Source organism: Emydura macquarii, unplaced genomic scaffold, assembly GCF_026122565.2.
Source record: "Emydura macquarii macquarii isolate MOO-44397 ecotype Brisbane River unplaced genomic scaffold, CSIRO-AGI_Emac_v2 contig_1253, whole genome shotgun sequence".
In the NCBI taxonomy this organism is placed as follows: Eukaryota; Metazoa; Chordata; order Testudines; family Chelidae; genus Emydura; species Emydura macquarii.
Genome location: NW_027131390.1, coordinates 11,980,837 through 12,002,035, shown reverse-complemented (window position 1 = coordinate 12,002,035; position 21,199 = coordinate 11,980,837). Strand labels below are relative to the sequence as shown.

The 21,199-nt window shown below is 46.2% G+C and overlaps 2 protein-coding genes and 1 non-coding gene across 3 annotated transcripts; 2 read left to right on the top strand and 1 right to left on the bottom strand.

Annotated features, from left to right (window-relative positions):
* Positions 1–2,738: 2,738 nt before the first annotated feature.
* Positions 2,739–6,108, top strand: RPL39 (ribosomal protein L39). The gene is made up of 3 exons (XM_067548166.1): positions 2,739–2,879; positions 3,853–3,956; positions 5,667–6,108. The coding sequence occupies exons 1-3, from the start codon at positions 2,877–2,879 to the stop codon at positions 5,713–5,715; spliced, it is 156 nt and encodes a 51-aa protein (XP_067404267.1). The 5' UTR covers positions 2,739–2,876; the 3' UTR covers positions 5,716–6,108.
* Positions 4,961–5,092, top strand: LOC137154259 (small nucleolar RNA SNORA69). The gene has a single exon (XR_010920179.1). It is a non-coding gene; the product is annotated as a small nucleolar RNA SNORA69 (small nucleolar RNA).
* Positions 6,109–12,009: 5,901 nt separating the features above from the next.
* On the bottom strand, positions 12,010–15,506 carry SOWAHD (sosondowah ankyrin repeat domain family member D). Its single transcript, XM_067549675.1, has 3 exons — positions 15,459–15,506; positions 13,755–14,002; positions 12,010–13,272 (listed from the first exon to the last, which is right to left on the bottom strand). The coding sequence occupies exons 1-3, from the start codon at positions 15,504–15,506 to the stop codon at positions 12,042–12,044; spliced, it is 1,527 nt and encodes a 508-aa protein (XP_067405776.1). The 3' UTR covers positions 12,010–12,041.
* Positions 15,507–21,199: the final 5,693 nt, after the last annotated feature.

Genomic DNA, 21,199 nt, shown 5'->3' with positions numbered 1-21,199 from the left:
ACTTCCCAAATGCAGAAATGAGTCCTTCCTTTACTGCTATTAATAACCTCACCTTTCCCTTACCTTCTAGGAAGCTGATCTAGCATTAAAAAAAACTTATACCGCTGCAAGCAGCACCAGCTCCTACAAGTTAAAAAGTTTAGATTCACAGACCAACATGTACAGCAGAGGCAGCTTCTTGCAATACCTCCCAATTCCAGGCCTATGAACTATACAGTCTACCTTTCAGTAGCATCCTCCTTCTACTTCAGCGTACATCCATGCAACAAGTAGAAGTTTCATTCTGATTCTGGAATGAGTTCACCCTCCTATACATTGGACTGATTTTCAATCACCAAGCCTCTTGGCCCATTTCTCTCTGTTGACTGACAGGAAAAATCATTTAGCAGCTAGTGAAGAGCCACAATGGTCTCTATCTCTTTGCTGGCTGGTAGAACTTATCCAAAGATGATACAGCAAGATGTCTGGGACCACTAGTGATATTTTCTCGGAGTCCAGAGTAATTTGTTGTAATAATTAGTTCATTGGAATAAGAAAGTTTGGAGAAGTTTGCTCTCCAAATTCCAGTTGCTGCACCCATATAATCACACATCATTTAATGCTAGTCCCTTAAACTGAATGTACGTGCTTTTCTTTCAGACAGCTATATTACAGATCTTTGAATTACACAGACCCTAGTAAAACTACTTTGAAAAAGCATAATATTCTCTGTTTCTGAGGTAACATAATGCAGTAAGAGTTGGAATCTTTCAAGTAACCAATTTTCATTGTAAATTGTATTTGGGTATTTGTTTAACTATTGAAGATAAAAAGTCTAAAGAATAACACTTTCTTTCCTTGCTTCCTAAGCTACTGCTTATATTACCTCTGCTTGGTCTCATTTTATGAGAGCCAGATGTTCAGCACAGCCACGCCCAGGCTATCCTATAATTGTTCATCACACACTTTCTTTCAACTTCCTGTGAACTATCTGGTACTGTTACTGGCAGACAGGAAACTGAACTAGCTGGACCACTGATCTGACACAGTAGGTTCCAAAGTTAAAAGTGACCCTTGTGATTTAGTCTGACCTGTATAACAGAGGCCACAAAACTTCCCCAAAATAATTCCTATAGCCAATCTTTTAGAAAAAACATCCAATCTTGATTTAAAAATTGTAAGTGAAGGGGAATCCATCATTACCCTTGTTCCAGTGGCTAATTACTCTCACTGTCAGAAAATTATGCCTTATTTCCAGTCTATGACTAGCTTCTGCTTCCCACCATAGGTTTGTGTTATACTTTTCTCTGCTATACTTGTTCCCTGTTAAGATACTTATCACCTGTAATCAACTCAACCCTTAACCTTCTCTTTGGTAAACTAAATAGATTTTTTTCAATCTATCACTCAAAGTGGTTATTCCTGTGTTCCTAACATTGACTTCAGATTGGCTATATAATTGGTAAAAAATGGGAATAGGCCCTGAATTCTGTTAGGTTTTTTTGTTTGTTTGGTTGGTTTTTTTGGGGGTGGGGGGTTGTGGACATTGTTTACCTTTAAGCTTTTAAATATTAGTATAACTTGAAATGTCATTTATTCCTTTTGACTCCTCTAATGCTAAGGCTGTGATTAGTGATCTATTCCCTGTGAAGGTGGACAGTAACTTGACTACTGCTGTAGAGGTTGTAGTGACGAGTTCATCTTTTCTGAACCACAATTAGGACAGTGATATTTCTCTGCAAATTAAATATGACACATAGCAAACTGTAGGTTACTCAAGACAGCAGCAAATAATATCTTACATTTATATAGCTCCTTTCATCCACTACAATCTCAAAGCATTTCATATACTTGACAAACTTATCTCCAAATTACACAGAGATCACTTCTTGCAAAGCAGCTAGCTAAGGAGTGCAGCATCAGCTTATCTCAAAGCACAGGTCAACACTGCATTAGTGGTTTAGGTTTGGAAGGTAAAGCCCAGGAGTTTAGGAAAACAGAATGTTAACTACTGGAGTTGTCTACTGAAGAAGAGTAACTGCACCAATATTCTACACAAAGTAGTAAAGGATATTTAATTACTGCAAACGTTGGCACGTCACACCTTCTGCTTTGTATGTCTGAGATAAAAGTGGCATTTCTAGCAGCAAACTATCCCCACTGCTGTAGTAGGAATTGGTTTAGTACAGATTCAGAGGAGGGAGAGTGTGAGCTACTGACTTTACCACGGCTTTCTTGCACCTGCCTCTAGTGTTTCCTTAAGTTTGCCCATCCAGATCCTGGACTGACCTTGCTTGATCCCACACAAGTCCTGGGCCAGCAGCAAAGCCACAGCCCCTGCCCTGAGCAGCCCACAATGGAATGACAACTGTGTAAGGCGAACTTTTGAAAAAACTGCTAACATACCGTTTTTTTATTTCCACAAAAGCGGTGTAATGAGTTGGGGGTTTTTTTTGTTTGTTTTTTTTTTTTTTGGACTTATTCGGTTTTATTTTAAGAAAACAAAAGATATATTCAAGAAACAACAAGCATGCCTTAAGACCTTGTCCCCTTGGTGCTGGTAGGTCCTACAAAAACAGCATTGCGAGTCGGTGGCTTCGGGTTTTGAACAACATTCAAAATTAACTCTTAAATTGGCTCTGAGGCGGGTGACAGCGGCTGTCAGCGGCTTCGGCTGCTCAGAGAGCCTGGGATCCTGCCCCTTACACACTGTCCCTTTAACACGGTGCGGCGGCGAGGCGAGCCTGCCCTGCAATGGGCCCCGGGAGCCGCGGGGTGTCGCTGTTCCTGCGACAGCCGCCTCCCCGTCCCTGCCTGTTGCGCCGCCCGCTCCTTAGTCCTTTCTTTTCCTGCGCCGCCATAACGCCGTTACTGGAGCCGGCTGCTCGCTCCGCACCATGGTGAGACAATCCAGCCCCATCCGCCGCTGCGCGGGCTCATCCGCGCCCGGCCCCGGGGCCCGAGCTTGCGGGGGGTGGGGGGATCCCCGCCGGCGTGGAATGGCGGGGAGGAGAGGGTGAGCCGGGCTTCGGGGGCCCGGCCCTGGGGCCGCCCCCTGCCTGGCTCAGCTCTTTGCCGCGAGCGAGGCCGCGCAGGACATGAGGGTGGGGCTCGCCCGCAGTGTCCCGGCTCTGGGGCCCAGGGCTGCCCATCCACGTCCTGGGCGCTCCCGTCCCTCGGTGCCCAGCAGCGCCCCGTGGGGCCGCGGGAGTGGGGCCCGTCCCCGGGCGGTGCAGATCCGTCCCCGCTCTCCTTACCCTCCCCCCCCCCCGGTGGGAGGCGGCAGCCCTCTGCCTCTCCCAGCCAGGCCTGTAAGGGACGGAGGCCGACTGGCGGCGAGGCGCTAGGCCAATACATGTGGCTTTGATTCCATGGGGGCGGGGGGTTGAGTGCTCCCCTGACCCGGGCAGAGAGCGTCTCTTCCTCTCTCTCCCCCCCTCCCCCCCGACGTGGGATGGGAGACGCTTGTGATCGCGTTAGGGCAGGATTTGTGGTCCCTACTTCTTGTGATTGTGGTACCCATTGAGATCTGCTGGTGTCCATTGAATCCCACTTAGGTCATGCTGCTCCCTCTGAGGTCATGGTCAGGGCCATGTTCCTCAGGCCGGGTTGCACCAGTTTAACTATGAGGTGAAATCTTTTTAACTTAAGCCTGTGCTGCTTTGAAGGGGTTTACATTGATGCAGAGTGTCCCCACAGTTGCACCAGTTTACTTGAATCTGTTTAACTTCATCCCTTTAGTTAAACCATTGATATCTCAGTGTGTAGGCAAGTCCTCACAGGCTCAGGCTGCATCTGGAGGGAGGTGTCTGAATGCAACTTGTTACAGGGGAGCGTGCCTTCAGTGTCTTCCCTTTGTCTCTTCATTTTCAGTCGTCCCACAAAACATTCAAGATCAAGCGATTCCTTGCCAAGAAGCAAAAACAGAACCGACCCATCCCACAGTGGATTCGCATGAAAACCGGCAATAAGATCAGGTAAAAACAGCTATGGCTTTCTGAGAGTGCACAGCTGGCTGCCACACCTGATCAAAAATACATATGGGCCATGTCTACATTACATGCGTCTGCTGGCGTATGTTGGTTGGGATTGTGAAGGTCAATGATCGACACAGCTGTGCTGGCCAAAGCCCCTAGTTATACAAACACCATCTGCACTATAAGTAGTGGTAGGAGGGTGGAAGAGCCTTGAAGTCATGGATGTGTTGTGAGGAAAAATCATGCAATTTCCCTGATAGTGTCCATCCCCCTATTCCTGGAATACAGTGTCTGGGGAACCTTACTACTAAAGAATTTGCTTCACTGAAGGTCTGCTGCTGGTGATGGACTAATCTATAAAGTTTGGAGGATTTGTAACCACAAATCATTACTAGAATGCATGTGTAGACCGAAATACTTGCATTTGTCTGCTGCTATTCTAAGATGTATTGCTTGTTGGTACTTGCTTGTGCTAAACTTTAAGAAAAACTTAAACTACAGCAACACTTCAGACAAAACAATCACAATGTATTTCTCTTTTATTTGGTGTCTGCAACACTCAATGTTGTAAAGCAGAGGAAGGGTTGTGTTTCTTAAAGTGCCTTATGTTTTTTCATATCCTCAACTAGTGCAGGCGAAATACACAGCTCTTTGCAGGAAAAACTCCTTCTGTTCATCAGTATGTGTATATTTCTGTAGCTTATTTTTTCCCCACTGCTGAGTTCTTTTTTTCTCTTTGAGTGAGTGTAGCTAGTGGTTAAATTAGGAGACTGGGAATCAGGATTGCTTGGTTCTTTTGCTGTCACTACTGCTAATTTTCCCTCTGTTAGGAAAAGTCCATTTGCTCCTCGACTTACCTGTTTGTACAAGGGGCATAGTATCTGTCTAGCTATGTTGCAAGCATGTTGAACATTATTATTACTAAAGTGCATAATTTTAGTTGTTTTTTTCTTCCAGCACTTAATGCACCAAAACCTTCAGTTTTCTGCCCAAAAATATTTGATAAAGCAGGCTGCAATTACAGTGCTTCATTCTGTGGGAGTACTGCCATTTTCCTGCTGAGAGTAACTCTGTTAATATTGCCTTTGATTTCACCTATGCATTGGTGAAACCGCTAACCATTAACATGTACAGGTATGACACTTATAACCTTATGCAGGTTTTGAATGAATAATTTAGTGGATTTCCTTGCAAAAGTGCTTTCTCCATGCTGCAGTGCACTGCCCTTGAGTTCTCCGAAGCCACTTCTGTTGGGAATGGGAATGAGTTTTGTTTTGGTTAAAGTGATACTAGTGGTGATATTTTAAGAGCTAACCAGTTCTTTACTGCCAGCATTGAACTGATGAATTCTAGGCTATTTGTGACTGTCTTCTCTCCTAAAAGGGGCACAGTGTATGTACATGCTCAGTGCTACTGTCTCTCGGTAAGTTTGGCTCTGTGGGAATGTTCACCTTTTTTTAAAGCTGCTGATATTATTACACCAACATGGGTTCATGCCTAGTGAAAAAGGAAAGCAAGTGCATATGGAAAATTGTTTTAAAAGTGAATATGAAGTAATTTGCTGTTAACAAAATTAATTGACAAATTGCCAGCTAACCCTTTTACAAGAGATTCTAGCTCCTTACTGGTGGGCTAATTCTGAATGTGATTGTAGTCTGTAACATATGCTCAAGTGTGCCTTGCTTACTAAGTGTGCTGCTTTTGTTCTAGGTACAACTCCAAAAGGAGACATTGGAGAAGGACCAAGCTGGGCTTGTAAAGAGAAAAGCTGCTCTAATGGGAACTCGAATGGCACACAAATCTCTCCTGAACCAAATCTCTGAACAAATCTGAACAAATCTCTTCTGAACCAAAACCTGAAATATTAATTGCTACAAAAACCAGCACTGACCTTTATTGGAGTGTTTGAATCTTGTCGTGTCCCCTCCTCCATCTCCCCCTCCACCCACCCTACCCCCAAAAAACCCCAAACAAAAAATCCAACTAACCCAGTCTTGAAAGATAACTTTAATAGGCTATTTGAAATAATAACTGAAAAATTAAGACCATGTTCGGTTAGTGTTCCTTATTTTTGTGCTCAGATGTATTGACTTAATTTGTATTGCTAGTTTACAGGTTTATTAATAAATATGAGCATTATTGGTCCTTTGAATTAATGATTCTGGCTGAATTTATTACATGCATTGTGTGAAATGGGTGGATTAATCTGAAGAATAAAGACTGAAATTAACATGAGCGTTATCACTGTGAGAAAAGTTTTCTGCCATCTCAGTCTTTATCTTGTTTGAAACGAGCAGACAAAACTAGTATCTCCCTGTTGTACTCTTTTGCCATACTCGTACATTAAAAACCAAACTAGTGATGCAATTTAGAATTATGAACTTGTTCTTAAAAGAAAATCTAAATATCTATTTAGAAAGAGGGGTGGCTGAACTTGTGAGGGTCACACTCATGTAGAATATGCAAGCAACTCTACATGAATAAGTAAAATAATCAAACCCTTTTAAAGCAAACTGGAAAATCTCCAGTTACTAGGACATTCTACCCTATATTGTCTTAGTGTTTATGATCTGGCCCCACATCCTTATGCAGTGATTGGGATGTTGTATATTCTCCAAACTGCACAGAATAGAAAGCAACATATATTGAGAAAATGAGGCATAGAGCGATCCATGTGCATTGGCTGCTTCTTGGACAATCAGTTGTAAACAGTTCTTTGTTGCAGATCCAAGAGTGCTGCATTAGGAAAACTACTTCCAGTCAATTTTTTTTATTGTCAAATAGCCAGATTTAATTTTGGAAACGTGCATTTGGATATTCACTTTAATCCACACAAGATTTCAAAGGGATATAAAAAGTCAACAGTGAGATTTTGCGGATTGATTGGGCATGAAACTAATCTTTCTAGTTAGGCCTGTGTTTAAATGTCATTTAAACACTGAAGGCTATCTCCCCACTTTGACCGGCCATCAGCACAATTGAATGCTTAATGTTACAACATCAAAAAATGAATGATTGTTTAGTGAGAGTGGAGGAGGTTGTTCAGTGGGTGGGAGCAACTATATTTTTAAAAAAGGGGAAGGAATAGAGATTGGGAATATAACTGGTTGAGTCTTCAATACCATGGAACTGTTTATGCCTGCACTCTTCAGTAATGACCCTTCACTTGCAATTACATAGCACCTTACATGCAAAAATGGAAGTTCTACAAAGATTTTTCAAGTGGGGGAAACTGAAACAGCAAGGTCACACTGCATCTGTGTCAGTTTGGAACAGCCCTGACTTGGTCCCCTGCTCTGTGTCATGTTGGGTCCAGTATATACATTCTGGTTACCATAGCTATGGTTTTATGTCTATGTGATGAGTTGACTGAGACCACGCTAGCTGGGTGCTGAATGGAGCAGAGGAGTGAGCTGCAATTGCTGTCCCTGCTGGGGGAATTTAGTTGAAACTCAGTCACCTGGTGGCAGCACATGACATCCCAGGGAAGCTTTATGCCTTTATCACCACACCCTGTGGGATCAGCAGAGCTGCTTTCAATATTTAAGGTAATAAATAGGTGGAGTTACTGGCAATGCTAAGGTGCAGCTTACGCTGAGCTAGATCACGGATTTTGCTTAAGGCAGTCGTTGCGCCTTACACAACTGCCCCTCTCTTCAAAGCCATTTTGGAAATCCTAATTATCAAAAGCAAGGGAGGTTAGTGTTCTGTATCAGCCACAGGACACATCAGTAATATCTGATCTTCCAGCACCCCTTCCTGGGGATGTGTGATAGATGCCTAATTTCTGCATCACTGGGAAATAAGTCACTGCAACAGGAGATGAGCAGGAATCATTAATAAAGATGCTTCAAATCTAATGGGAGACCACATGCTGCAAGTATTCGCTCCCAATTTTTTTTAGAGGAGCTTCCTCATGTTCAGAGGTCTTCCAGAAGTCTGTGTCTGAAAGCTTGACCCACTCTCTTAAAAGCTTTCCGCATGTTTTTTATTGTTTATCCAAAAGCTTTTGTGGATAAAAAGTTTTGTGGGATCCTGAATTTCTTCTTTCTCCATGTGTACAACCACTGAGGAAGGGACCTGCTGTTTGAGGCAGCTGGCATCACTGAGGAAGGCTGAAAACCAACACTTTAGATCCATCAATCCCATCTCCTACCATTCTTGTTTGTTTGCTTTCTTAAAGCAGGGCAGGAGCGATCAAAGCAATTATACCAACCAGGATAGGCTGCTGATAGTTTCTCCCTGTCATGAGGATCAGGGCTTGGATGAAACCAGTTATTTTACAGTCCTGAGAGTAGAACTAGACAATCTTGTTTTAGAAGGTATTTGTGGCAGTGCTGGTCCAGGCAATAAGAAACTGAATTGGTTACTCTTTGTTATATAACTATTACTACTGTTGTTATGCTGTTTTATCAGACAATGGCAATTTCCAGCAAGGATCTGCTTTTTTCTCAGGAAAATAACTCCTTATAATTGTTTTTAAAACATTTCCCCACTGAATCTTTCTTTTGATTCAGATTCTAACTTAAAGGAACAATGTCCAGACATATTTAGCCCCAAACTGGGGTTTGGTGAAAACAAGCTTTTATAGCATCTTGGCCAAAAGAGCTATTTCTGTATTTTAAATTATTATTCTAGTGGCAGCTTGTTTTTTCTCAGTTTACTTAGATTGTAAACGCTTAGGGACAGGGACTGGTTGTTTATAAAGAGCCTAACACAATGAGGCTTTGGTCAGGACTGAGGCACTTATGCATAGTTCAGTTCAATAAGTGTTCCTCTGCAGTCTTTGGAACCCAGACTTTGCAAAATTGTGCTAATGCACAAGAACCAGGAAATCAGAGCTGAGGTTTTGAAGGCTGCACAAGGATTTGGAATATGCCCAGGTCCCACTAATTGCAATGGAAATCAGGTGTCCAAATTCCCAAGGCAACTTTGAAAATCTTTGCCTAAGTGGACTAGGAACTGACCAGTCTGTTTTCATTATCTGTGCTGAGTGAAATGCAGAGTAAATTGGACTGGTCAGTTAAAAAAACGCTGTTGATAAAATAAATGAGGCTATTTTGTTTTATAAATATGTTTAGTGTGATTGTTCCTCTGTAGGTATAAAAATGTGCCGTGGAGGAAAGACAGCATGGGATCACTAGCTATGACACGGGATTCTGCCTAAGCAGAGTAAACAATGGGAATGCGGGGGAATTTAAATTGAATGAGTTCCTTCTTCTCAGGAACTTGTAACTATAGCATACGAGTTCAAAGGCTTACCTGTGATGAGCATGTAATAATATCACTGATAGTAAATAGGTCTGTGTTCGTGCTCCCTTTGAAACCAATGGCTAGACTCTTGGGGAGCAGAATGGAAGCTCAGAGCAGTGGAAAAATGGGACAAAAAATGCTGTTAGGTTTTTCTGTTAGCTGCAGGAGCTAGACCTCATGCTAGAAACCATTTACTTTGATTTTCAATTAGTTTTGGACTAACTTTGCAGTTGTCATTTGAGTTTTAGTATTTCATAGAATTAAAGTCTAGTTCTGCTGTGAGAAGAGATTATGGAAAAGTGGCACCTTCTCAGAGCTGGTCCCCAGCCAGTGTTCATCCCGAGCTAACCCAATCAGTTTAGAAGCAGATCTAGTTAGATCAGTGCAGCCCCCTAGTGTGGACACAGTTACAGTTATACTGATATAAAGGCATTTATACTGGAATAACTTATTCCCCTATACTATATCTTTGTTTCTAAACGCATAGAGTTAAAGCAATACAAAAAAAAAAAAACCCACAGAATAAAGCAGGTGTTACCTAAATAGCTCCATTTTCACTGTGCATTATGTATCCTAGCTGATAAAATAAATCTTTATTTCTATTAACCCTGCAGACCAACACAACTGGGAGTCAGCTGGATTCTATCTCACATCATTAATTGTTGTTTACATAGTCCTGGTCAGTTACATCTGTGCAATCTCACTGAAGCCTCTAGAATTGCACAGATGTTACTCAGGGCCTAATTTGGCCTGCAGGATCTTTATTAGTGGTGATGATGCACAGGGAGGAAAGAAACTAGCTTGAGTCTCAGAGCCCATCTTATATTTCCAGGGCTGGCAATTAGAGGAAAAAACCATCATTTTCCCTTATAAATGGAGTGGATGAGCATGGAACTTCAGAAGACCATTTTACAATCACTTTTCAAAGGAGAACCATACTATAAATAAAGGAGGCAGTTAAAAATTAACTCATTTTGTGTGAAACTAAGGGTGTGGCAGTTTGTTTTAGGACATTCTGAGGCAGCCCCAAAACTTAAAGCAAGTTGAACAAAGTTCCATTTTTCTGATGAATAACATACAATTCAGACAGGTGACTGGTAGGATTTACCCTTTTAATACTTACAAATATGAGCAGTGATACATTAGAAAGAGAGATTAGCAACCTCTCCTTTGTTTCTCTGGAGTGTCACTTCGCAGCATGACCGCTGTGCATTGGTATGTTTGTTGTTCTTATCTATATACCTTTTCTTTATATACCTTATCTATGTACATTTCTCAGAACAATGTCACCAACTTCTCCTTACCCTAGGAATGTGATCCAAGTTCCATTCCTCTGCACAGAAGAACCCACCTACACTCATTTCCCCCTAATCTGTCCCCCTTTCCCTCCTACCTAGGCCTCTGTTTATTCATTTAAAATCTTTAAACCCAGGTGTTCAGAAGTAGTCTTGAGTGTTCCTAGCTCCCTTCCTTTTCTCCATCCTCTGGGTGTACCAGCAGACTGACACTTTTAAATAAGCTGCTTCCCTCCTCACTCCACCGTTTTCTCTGTGCTCTGCCACCAGAATCAAATTGAGGACTTAAGCTTTTTATCTGACACAGCAAATAGCTTCTAGAAAAAAGAAATGCGCATGATATAAGGGCAGGCTACCTACCGCAGCTGATATTTCCTTCCCAGGGCATTTTGAAAGCACACTGAGTTTAGTGGTATTACCTGTTTTCTGTGTTTTTTCTTCTGTGCTCTTCCTTAACAGAGACGTGCATGAAAAGAGGATTTTTGTTTTTGGAGTTTCAGCTGCTGCTTATTCCCCACCTGAAGGCCAAATCCTCTGTGACATCTCAGTGGGTCACTGTAGCATGTTTAATGACACTCTGCTAGCTCCCTCTGTCCAAGGTCCTCTGAGCCCCTACAGACAATAATCAACCTCATCTCAGAGCCTCACTGTGAAGTAGGGATGTGGTAGGTAATGTGAAGTAGGTAATGTGTCATTATCCTCAGCTGGAAAAGAGGAAACACAGGCATGGAGCACTGAAGTGACTTCTCTAAAGTCACATGAAAAGCCTCTTGCTGAGCCAGAAATAGACTCGCAGGGCTCCTGCCATCCCATCCTGTTCCTTAACCACAAGACTGCGCTTCCTCCGCCATGCTATCCTGTGACTTGCGCCTTTGGGCAGAGAGCTACTATGAGGAGTGACAGCAGAACGAAAGGTAAAATAGCGCCTCTTTCCATACTCCTGTTCTGAGTTACAGCACTGGAGCAGGAAGGGAAACAATGTAAACCATGCAGAGGATCCTGCTTATAAGGCCCTCTAAGATCTGGATGCTCTGCTTATAGGACCATGCCCTGGCTAGCTGTGCAAAACCTGAGTAAACGGGCCTGTGAGAGGCACTAGCATGAGGGATGAGGTTGGCAGGTTGCACTTCTGGGTCTCCATTTGTGCTGAGGAGGTTCCGCAGAAGAAGAAATGTCACTGGAAGAGGCTTCCGTTATAGATGCAGAACAGTTACCGAGGGCCATATCCTCCCCCCGGCCCCCCGGACACGTGCACAAGCCCTAAGCACATGGTACAAGGGGAGTGGTGTGCACTCATGTGTGCACACAATCCTAGCCTGTGCAGGTTTGCAGAAGCTGTAGCCAGTGGCTCATGGGTAATCTCAGTGCCCCAGCTGCCATTGGTTAGTTCTGGCTCAGCAACAGTCTCGTGTACCAACCCTTGCCACCCCATTGCTTCCCTCCCCGCTCCATCTCCTTCCCCCCCCCCCCAGACAAGCTGCTCTTTAAAACGAGTTCATGGGCAACAACAAACTGAGTCTCAGCCACAAAGGACAATTTAAAGCTCTTGGAAGAAGGCAAGTGCCTGTCTGAACATGTTCCTGAAGGATGGCAATCTTCTGAACACTTGGCTTGTCCGGTCAGCATCAGAGCCCCCGGCCTGTCTGGACGGCTTGCAGTTGTTGTTGATGTTCCATGCCCCTAGCTGGGCCAGGTCTTCCTCCAAAGCCCCTGACAGCTCCTTCAGCTCCCTGGAGGCATCTTCGCGCAGGTACTGCCAGGCCTTGCGGCCGCTGTGGTCCCGCAGGCTCGTGTTGGCACTGTAGGCTCCCACCAACACCTTGATGACCATCTCATGTCCTTGCAGGGCAGCCAGGTGCAGGGGGGTCAGTCCACCACTGGCCGTGGGAATGTTGACATCCACATGGCAGCCCTTCTTCTCTGCACAGGTCATCACCTCGATCAGAGCCTCGTGGAAGCCGTGCTTGGCCAGCCAGTGGAGGGCAGTGAAGCCTGTCACAAAATCTCTCCTGCCCAGCAGGCTGGGATCTATGTCTAGCAACCTCAGGAGGCTCTCAGTGTCCCCCTGGGCCACAGTCAGCATCCACTCGTGCTCGAGGGGATCTAGGGCTAAGGACAAGTCATCAGGGCTCTGTTCCGACCGCTGCTCCAGCTCTTGGTGCATCTCCACAGCCAGGCTGCTGCTGCTGGCGATCTTCTGAGCAGTCACAAGCCACATGGCTCCCTCGGCTCCACTGCTTTGCAGTAGGATCTCCTTCAGACCTCTCCTACGCGTGCTGCCCCGGCCTATGGAGAGCCTGGCTGTGTCAGAGCTCACTTCCCAGTTACCTGAACCTCTGCTACCCCTGCCCAGGCTTCTGATCAGGTCCCTCTTCTGTGGCTGGTGGAGATTCACATTCCTCACTGCTGCTGCTGCTGCTGCTGCGGATGATGATAACGCCTGGACTCTGGGGTTGGGTGCCTGGCTGCCAGTAAGTGCCTCTACTTGAGACTGAGAGGCCACTGGCAACACCCGTGGCTCAGTGCCCTTTGATGCCTCCAGACTCTCTTCCTTCTGCATCCCAGCCATGATATCTCCTCCTGCAGGCTCCACCATCCCCAAGAGCTGCTCCTGTGGCTCCCCCAGAGGTATCTGTCTCCCTTTAAGGCATGGTTGGGTGTGGGGGCTCTCTGTGCTGGAGTACGGAGATGTGGTTCCCTGTCCCGATGAGACTCTGACTCCTGTCTTCCCTCCAGAGCTCTCCAGCTGCAGAGCTTCCTGATTCTGCCTTAGAAATGTTGCAAAGAGGAACCAGCGGTTAGTTTCTGTGCTCAGGGGCAAGACGCACTTGTTGTGAAATAAGTTACAAGCAGCAGCAGATTCTGGGCTGCTAGCAGCACACCCTTCTGTTGATCACTAATTTTCAAAGACCTCAGAGTTTGCCATTTATTTGCAGAGGGGATGCCAGAGCAATCTGTCCCCTGCTCCCAGTCCCCCCTCTCCAAACTACCTGCTCCCTGGTTCTTAATATTCAATAGTTCCCCGACAGGGACTGTGTTTTCTTTCCTTCTCTCTAGATTTTGGTAGTTTATATGATAACAGAACTACATAACAACAAACTGTCCAGCTGGATCTGCAGATCCGGGGCCCATTTGACTTCCTCCTTCCTCCACACAAAGCAATGGTAACAGCAGCCAAAGATAAAAAGGAGCTCAGTCCATTCAAGCTGAAAGCAAGCAGTGACTTTTCCCTGGAAGGGCTGCTGCTTACCTTTCCAATTGCTCCTGTGCTGGGGGGGGAATAGAAGAGTCTGATTTACTCCTGCCGGGCAGTGTTCCCAACCTGCCTTTCTCTGGGCAGCTCGAGCCTGCTGCCAGAAGCCGGGTTCCTCCTCTGAGTGTGGGTTCTCCCCAGACACACCAGCCTGCTCCTTGCCAAGTTCCTTTGTGTGCAGGTTGCCACGGGTAAGTTTTGCTGCACAGTAAAAACTGTGGTGGGACCTTTGTCCTCACTTTCGACTGAGACAGATTAAGCTGCTGCACGTGACTTTCTTTTCTGCTGCAGGCCTGGCACTAACCTCAGCTGTTGGTGATGGGAAACCAAATGCACCCACTTCCTAGAGAGCAGAAGAATACATGCTGGCCACCGCCCTAAAGCCTTAAAGTCACAACTGTGGGCCCAAAAGGAGGCATGCAGGTAAAACCAGTTGGGCCAGGCACTTTAAGGGATTCCCCTGGAGCACAAACAGCCTGATGGTGCAGCACCCCTGAAGACAGCAAGGCACAAGAAGGAAAGTGAGAGAAGCCTGTGTTTGCACGAGATGGAAGTAACTAACTGTAGGTCATAAGGGGCTGGGCTAATCTACAGGTTGAATATTTCTAGGAGCTGCTGAACAGCTTCTAAACGGGCATGTCCCTGTTTTTCAATTCAAAGAGGCTCAAAAGATCAGTGTGAGGCAGTTATTCCCCTCCCTTGGAAGTTCCCTGTGACCACCTGTGGCTTGCTCTGTGAGTGAGAGAGAGAGAGAGAGACTGACTGCCATCTGCTGGATGGAATTGGAGCAGCTTAACTGTATGTCATAGGCTCTATATTGATAACAACTAAGGGAGATTCTCCTAACTCAAGTACTAGAGACCTGTGCTTTTGAAGCAGCCGGACCTGGGCCCTATTTCTTTCATTGTCTTGAAGTTCTGAGCAGCTGCTCTGTGTAGCAAAGTGACACCTCCAGCTATAAACACACACGCACAAAGATCACAGGAAACATGGAAGGCTGCTGCTTTCATTTTAAATCACTCAGCAATTCCAAATGTCTAATGTGTGGGTCAGTTAATTTGCCTTCTTATTAAGCAGATCTAGAATGTGGCAAACAGTGTCCCATTGGCAATAACCTCCCATCTTACCCAAAGGGCTAGAAGTGCCAATAACCATGCCAGCTCCAGAGAGCTGTCGCTTCCCCTCTTAATTGCGTAGTAACACAGAGAGGGTCAGGTTGCTGGCCCTTGACTCAGAGCCTGCCATACAGAAGGAGACCAGGCTGTGGCACACTCGTGCTGCTCTCAGACAGTTCAAGAGTCAGCCGACTTCTGGAGGGTAAAAGCTAACGGGGGAACAGGGGAAGCCACTCTCCAGTGCCCCAGGCAGGTGAAATCATGGGCAAGCCTAACAAATAAGCCCTTATTTGGTCACTCCTTCTATTGGCCTTTACTTCTAGTTCTCAGAAATGTGGTAGCTGGAAAGCAGTGGGTAGGATGCATGCTTCCCTACACATTGCACCAATGGTGTAGCTCAACCCTGAGAAGGAGGGACAGCCTGGCTGGAGGGATGTGTCCAGCCCTGCAACTCTACTGAGACTGCAGTCCAGGGGCCCAATAACTGTACTGGAGGTTGTGTGCTATAGAGACATGTCCACTGGGAAATGGACCCAGCTCACTTCACGGAGGCCACCAAACAGCCATGGTAGCTGTTATAACTTACTTGTATGGTGGTTGCACCTAAGAACCTAGTCGTGGACCAAGACCCCATCCTGCTAGGTGCTGTACAAAGACAGACAAAAGGATGGTCTGTAACATGGCAGTGTACACCTTTAAGGATCAGAGGGCTGGGAAGCAGCTAGCCCTGTTCTGGACAGGATTAGAACTGGAAACCTCTGAGTCAAGATTGCCTATTAAAGACTCTCTCTCTTTTGGTGGTGGCGAGGAGGGTTTGCCGAGAAACACGCTCAGGGCGCGAGCTATACACAGCAGAAGAGATGCCAGCCAGGACACTTGCTATTTGAATTGCTTTTCATTCCTTCAAAGATGGTGCTTCGTCTTTGGTAAGAGATCGGGCCGGCAATCAGGAGATGAGCAGAACAGCACCAAGAGGCCTCCGAAGGGCTGATTCTTTGGTGACTGCAACGATCTAGCAGCTTAGAGCTGCATAGCTCGCACACAGCCCTGCGTTGCGAAGAGCTTCTCTAGACCAAACTCTGCTCGGCGCAGTGAGTCGTGTGAATCCTCCCATCCCCACCCTGCAGTCGGGGGCAGATACCTCACTACTGCTACTGCTGCGGCTGCACCCCTGCCTGATTCTCAGTTACTCTGAGGCCCTTCTGTGCTGCTCTACCATGCCCCTGGGAGACGTGCTCCCCAGACCAGGTAGAACTGGTGTAAGGACTCCGGGCTAGCCCTGCTGGCAGCCTCTGGCAATGGGGTCCTGGCATGGCAGGGCTGCGAGCAAGAAAGGGGGTATGGCTGGAATGTACGAAGCTCAAAGGGGGCCATAGGAGATGCACTAACATGCACCACAGGCAGCACAAAGGTAGCTTAAAGCCACTGTCCAAGGGCAGGAACAGAGGTACCTAGAATTGGGATTTGAAACAGGCCCTGACCGCTTCTGTCTTTTCTTCTATCTCCAGTAAGTGACTCCCCAAAAGCCAGGTGATTTGAATGAGTATTTTTAGCCACAGAGCCAGACTGCACGTCCCAGCACACACCCAGCACTGCCATTGAAGTCGCTGGTCGGTACGTGCTTGTAAACAATGGCAGAAATTGGCACACAAGGAGCGGCAAATAATGAGCCTCTCTTTTGCCTTCTGTTTTCCTCTGACTCCTCCTGGGCAGAGAGCGCTGCGCTGAGAGTTTGTGCTGTCGTCTGGCTGATGACTTTGGTCTCTGGGTTTTAATCTCTGTCCTCTGGAGAAGCCTGATGAAAATGACAACTTGTGTTTTAGACAAAAGAAACGGGAGGTCCAAAACCTGAGGACATTACGAGCAGACGACTGTCTTCCCTGTGCCATTAGGATGATCTCTCTCATAAGAGGCAAGCGAAATGCAGGCAGCTGATAGCATGCTGTATGTGCCGGGGATGGCAAGCAGCTAGTAGCAAAGGGAAATACAGCAAGTGATCTTGTATTAAAGATCAGCATAGCTCGGAGGGAACTCCCTGCTTCATTGGGAAGCATTCGTGTTTTCAGAACGAATCCCCTGATGCGCTTGCTGGGTCCCATATGTTGTTCTAATGAGTCTCTGCAGCAGCTCTGTCCTGCTGCACCACCCCGATCATTCTGTTGTGGCCGTCGGTATGCAGCCATTAGAAACCTCATCGGTAACTCCATTTACGGACATCTGTTTGGACCGAATGGGGCCTATGGGCTCCTCTGCTCTGCAATGTGGTGTGGAGCGAAAAGGGACGGGACGCTCCAAAGGGAGGGAGCTCTGCCATCTCTGTGACCCTAGACCTTGCAGAAGCCCCTCCATGGGAACCCATGCAGCAGGCTTTGCATTGCTGTTCCCTTGCCTCCATAATCTCCCCTTCCACATGTCCCAGGGTCATAATATTTGGTCTATTGAAAGAGGAAATTACTCTAACATTAAGCATGGCTGTTTCAAGGAAAGGCTAGGACCCGAGTCTTTCCTTCCATTGTTGTTCTACTAAGAAATAGTAAAAATCGTGAGGGCTCCTGTGGAATGCTAAGCGGAGGTGACATGTACATGCAAGTAATCTGGGCTGGCTTTTATTTCCAGCGGCCCTTGCTGTAGCCCTGGTGAGATCAGCAGAGCGGACATGAGGGGCTGCTCTTGCTGCTCCACGTTGCGTGAAGTAAACCTGGCTCATGTGTTTGACAGTGTGACTGAGTGGCTGGTTCAGCACAGTAGACAGGCTGTCTTTGTATGCAAATGTAGCATTCTAAAAAGGAACCGGCTATGCTGGCAGGGCCCAATCCTGTGAGGTGCTGGCTGTCTTTGGAGCCCAGGACTGGGCCCACACTCTGACTCATCCAGTTTGAACCCTCTGGTCTGCCTCTTTTGCTTGCAAACTCCTTGGGGCAGACCCAGAGTTGTTCTCTATATTTTGTACAGGACTGAGCATGCTCTGGGCGCTTAACAAATCAGAAGGATCATCACAATCCCGACGTTTGCACATGAAAGGGCTCATTCTTGCTTCCAGGGAAGTCAATAGACGTTTTTGCCCTTTACTTCTATGGGAGCAAAGATAAGCCAGAATTCCATTGTCTTTGACATGATGTCACCACTCCTGTTTTTCCACAGATCTTTATTATTAATAATGTACTAGGTTTGTGGTTCCAACCCGTGGCCTTTCGGAGACCTGGGATCTTTCGGAGTGGCCCACGGTTTCCCTCCCGCTGGCTACAGAAAGGAACTGCTGTCTAAGTACCCAGGCAGAGTGCATTGCCGGTGCAGGCACCTTACTTCAGCCAAGGGGACGGGAGATCAGTGCTCCCCTACCCCAGCTCCAGCAGAGAGCAAAGTGCTCGCCTGGGTCCCTATGTGCCGGGTCCCTGCTGGAGCCAGAGGGAGGGGAGCACTGATCTCCTGTCCCCCTGGCTGCAGAAGGGAGCTGCTGCCTAGAGACCCAGGCGAGCTGGGGTAGGGGAGCACCGATCTGTCACTTGTCCCAGTGGGCTCAGATCTGGGGAAGGAATCTGCTGCACATCAAAACACACTACCCCTACACAGCACAGACTGCGCGGATAGGTAGGCAAACATGATGGTCTGAGAGTGCAGGAGGCACACAAGTGTAGTGCAACTTGAAGAATCGCAGCCAATTCTGATCAAAACACACTCTGCTCCACAAGTGTGTGTCCTGGGAAGAATTGCCTCTTAGCTTCTGTTTGGCTCGCAGGCTGCTGAACTGAATCAGCCGCATAAGCAGTTTTCTTTTGCAGCTGGGCACCCATTAAAGGGCTTGGTAAAAAAAGGAGGGTTTGTATCTGGAATACTGGCGCTGGAACCCCATGGAGACTGGGCAGCTGAGAAAACCTTTTTGCAGAATAAGCTTAAACCATAGCCGCTTAGGGTTGCCACTCGTCTGAGTTCTACCCGGACAGTCTGGTTTTTGGCTTCTGTTTCCAGGTGCCGTAGCTCCAAAGACAGTTAAAAAAGAAACCAGACTTGGTACAAACTGAAGTAAAACGGTGCCCGTCCTGGATGCTGAGGCAGAGTGAAAGATGTACAGTGCGGCTGTAAACTAGTTCAGAAAGGTGGTACTCTGCCATTACCCTGCTTCCACTGAGGGAGGCCGCCCTTTCTTAGACAACCTCAGCTACTTATTTTGGTTGAGCCATACGGTGCACCCATTTAGTGGAGAAGAGGCTATCTTTGGAGGTTTTTAAGAACCGGTTAGACAAACAGCTATTAGGGATGGTCAAGGTTTAGTTCAGGGGTAGTCAATACGTGGACTGTGAGCCAAATTTGCCGGACAGCCAAATGCTTTTGAATGGACCTCAATAGCATCATCTTATTCTTAGTATTTTTGGGTTTTTTAAATTGTTTTCTTTGGGGTCTGGACCTTGACTATACCTTGACCAAGAAATGTGGACTGGGACAAAAAATAATTGACTACCTCTGGTTTAATTGGTCCTGCCTGAGTGCAGGGGACTGGACTAGATGACCTCTTGAGATCCCTCCAGCCCTACATTTCTGTGATTCTATGAAGCCTGAATCACTTCAGGAAGCCAAAGCTAGTGAAGGTTAAAAACATAATGTCCATTTGCTTCCGCTTATGTCTGTTGCTTTTAGTGGCCAGAGAGGACATGGGGAGTCAGGAAAACTGAGGCTGCGGGTGACTCTCAGAGCTGTGGGAACTTGGCCATGTCGCTTAACTTCTCTGTGTCTCCGTTTTTCCCTGCAGTAAAACAGGGGTATTTAAGCCCCCTCTTTGTAACACTCTTGGAGATCTTCCACCAGAAGGGGCAGAGTGTTATTAATTATTATTATCGCTCTGTCATGGGCAGACACAGGTTTCTAGCTGCTGCAAGAAGGAAACAGGCTGCTTTAACTCCCATCATGCTAGAAAAATCTGTTTGGTATCAAACCTTTCGGAGGTGGCTTTAGCTCCTTACCTCAGAGAATGAGCCAGGTGCTCCAGGCCTGTTGAGCTCCACTGTTACGCTGAGCCCAGTCTTTAGTTCTTTACTCACACAAGAGTCTCATGGGCTTCAAAGGGAGTTTAGCCTTCAGTGAGGGTGGGAGTTCACTGCCCTTTCCAGTATGATGGCTAAATAGCAATTCTACTTCCTGAGAGCAGCAGATCTGCTTAATCACTATCGCCGAGATCCTAGTCAGAGATATGGCACTGCCCAAAGGGATCCCAAGAGAAGAGAAATGAGTGATACGCAGAACTCCACTTCCAGCAGCTCATTCCTGTTTCCTGTCCTCTAATTACTGTCTGCAGAATATTACCCCAGAACAGCGAATCGTTTGATTCCATGCTATGCCTACCACTTGCCAGCAGAGTGTGAGATGGGAAAGCTGAATGGGTAGAGAATGAGCTTTTGCCATCTGTGATCTCTGAAAGATCATCAAACTAATAAGCTTCCTCTGAGGCCACCTGAATATTAAATCATGTTTACACTTGGTTATTAGTCGCTGTACCCTTTAAATCCCAGGAAGCTTAGTTTATTCTGCATGTGAATTATGGGTTTGCTCCTCCTTTCACACGTCTCACACCAGCATCATTCGAGTGACTTCTGCTGAATTACTCCTGATTTACACTGGTGTCTGAGGGGAAATGAGACTGAGATGCAATCTTGTGAGGTGCTGAATGCCTCCTGGTGTACTCGGCTTTATTCATAGATTATAAAGCCAGAAGGGACCACTGTGATAATCTAATCTGACCTGCCTCACATAGTCCCCACAAAATTTCCCTGAATAAATTTCTGTTTGAACTAGAACAAGTCTCTTAGAAGAACATGCAGTCTTGATGTAAAAGCTTCCAGTGGTGGAGAGTCTATCCCAGCCCTTGGTGGGTTGTTCCAGTGTTTAATCACCTTCATTAGTATAAATTTGCACCTCATTTCCAGTCTGAATTTGTTTAGCTTCAACTTCCAGCCATTGGATCTCATGATGCCTTTGTCTGCTGGTGCCCACTAGTTCTTTAGTGGTTACTGATTATTATTGATTTCCTAATTACTAATTTAAAGAGCTGGGGATACTAGTGGTCTAGTCCCAGAATCAAAATGATCAAGTTCAGTATCTGGTTGTGCACAATGAAGATGCACTGGGGGCAAAGCGAAGTGTCAAGCGATTTCATTAGCACAATTAGTAAAGACACAAATGCTCCACGCTGCATAAAAAGATAGCAGTAATATAATATTAAGCTAATATTTTGTACCACTCTTTACATCTACTGCCCCCCCTTCCTTAGGTGTCTGGTGGTAAGAGACAATATTCTGCTCTGTCTCTGGCATGCCAAACAAGTCTGATGGTACAGAC

What these genes read in the sequence shown, in the direction of transcription:
- SOWAHD (XM_067549675.1), bottom strand. Translation starts at nt 15,506, where the DNA reads ATGGGGTCTTGGTCCACGACTAGGTTCTTAGGTGCAACCACCATACAA. An exon ending in TAGGTGCAACCACCATACAA is followed by an intron (nt 14,003 to 15,458) that starts GTAAGTTATAAC and finishes AATCTGTCTCAG; the next exon opens with TCGAAAGTGAGGACAAAGGT. An exon ending in GCACAGGAGCAATTGGAAAG is followed by an intron (nt 13,273 to 13,754) that starts GTAAGCAGCAGC and finishes AACATTTCTAAG; the next exon opens with GCAGAATCAGGAAGCTCTGC.
- RPL39 (XM_067548166.1), top strand. An exon ending in AAAACCGGCAATAAGATCAG is followed by an intron (nt 3,957 to 5,666) that starts GTAAAAACAGCT and finishes CTTTTGTTCTAG; the next exon opens with GTACAACTCCAAAAGGAGAC.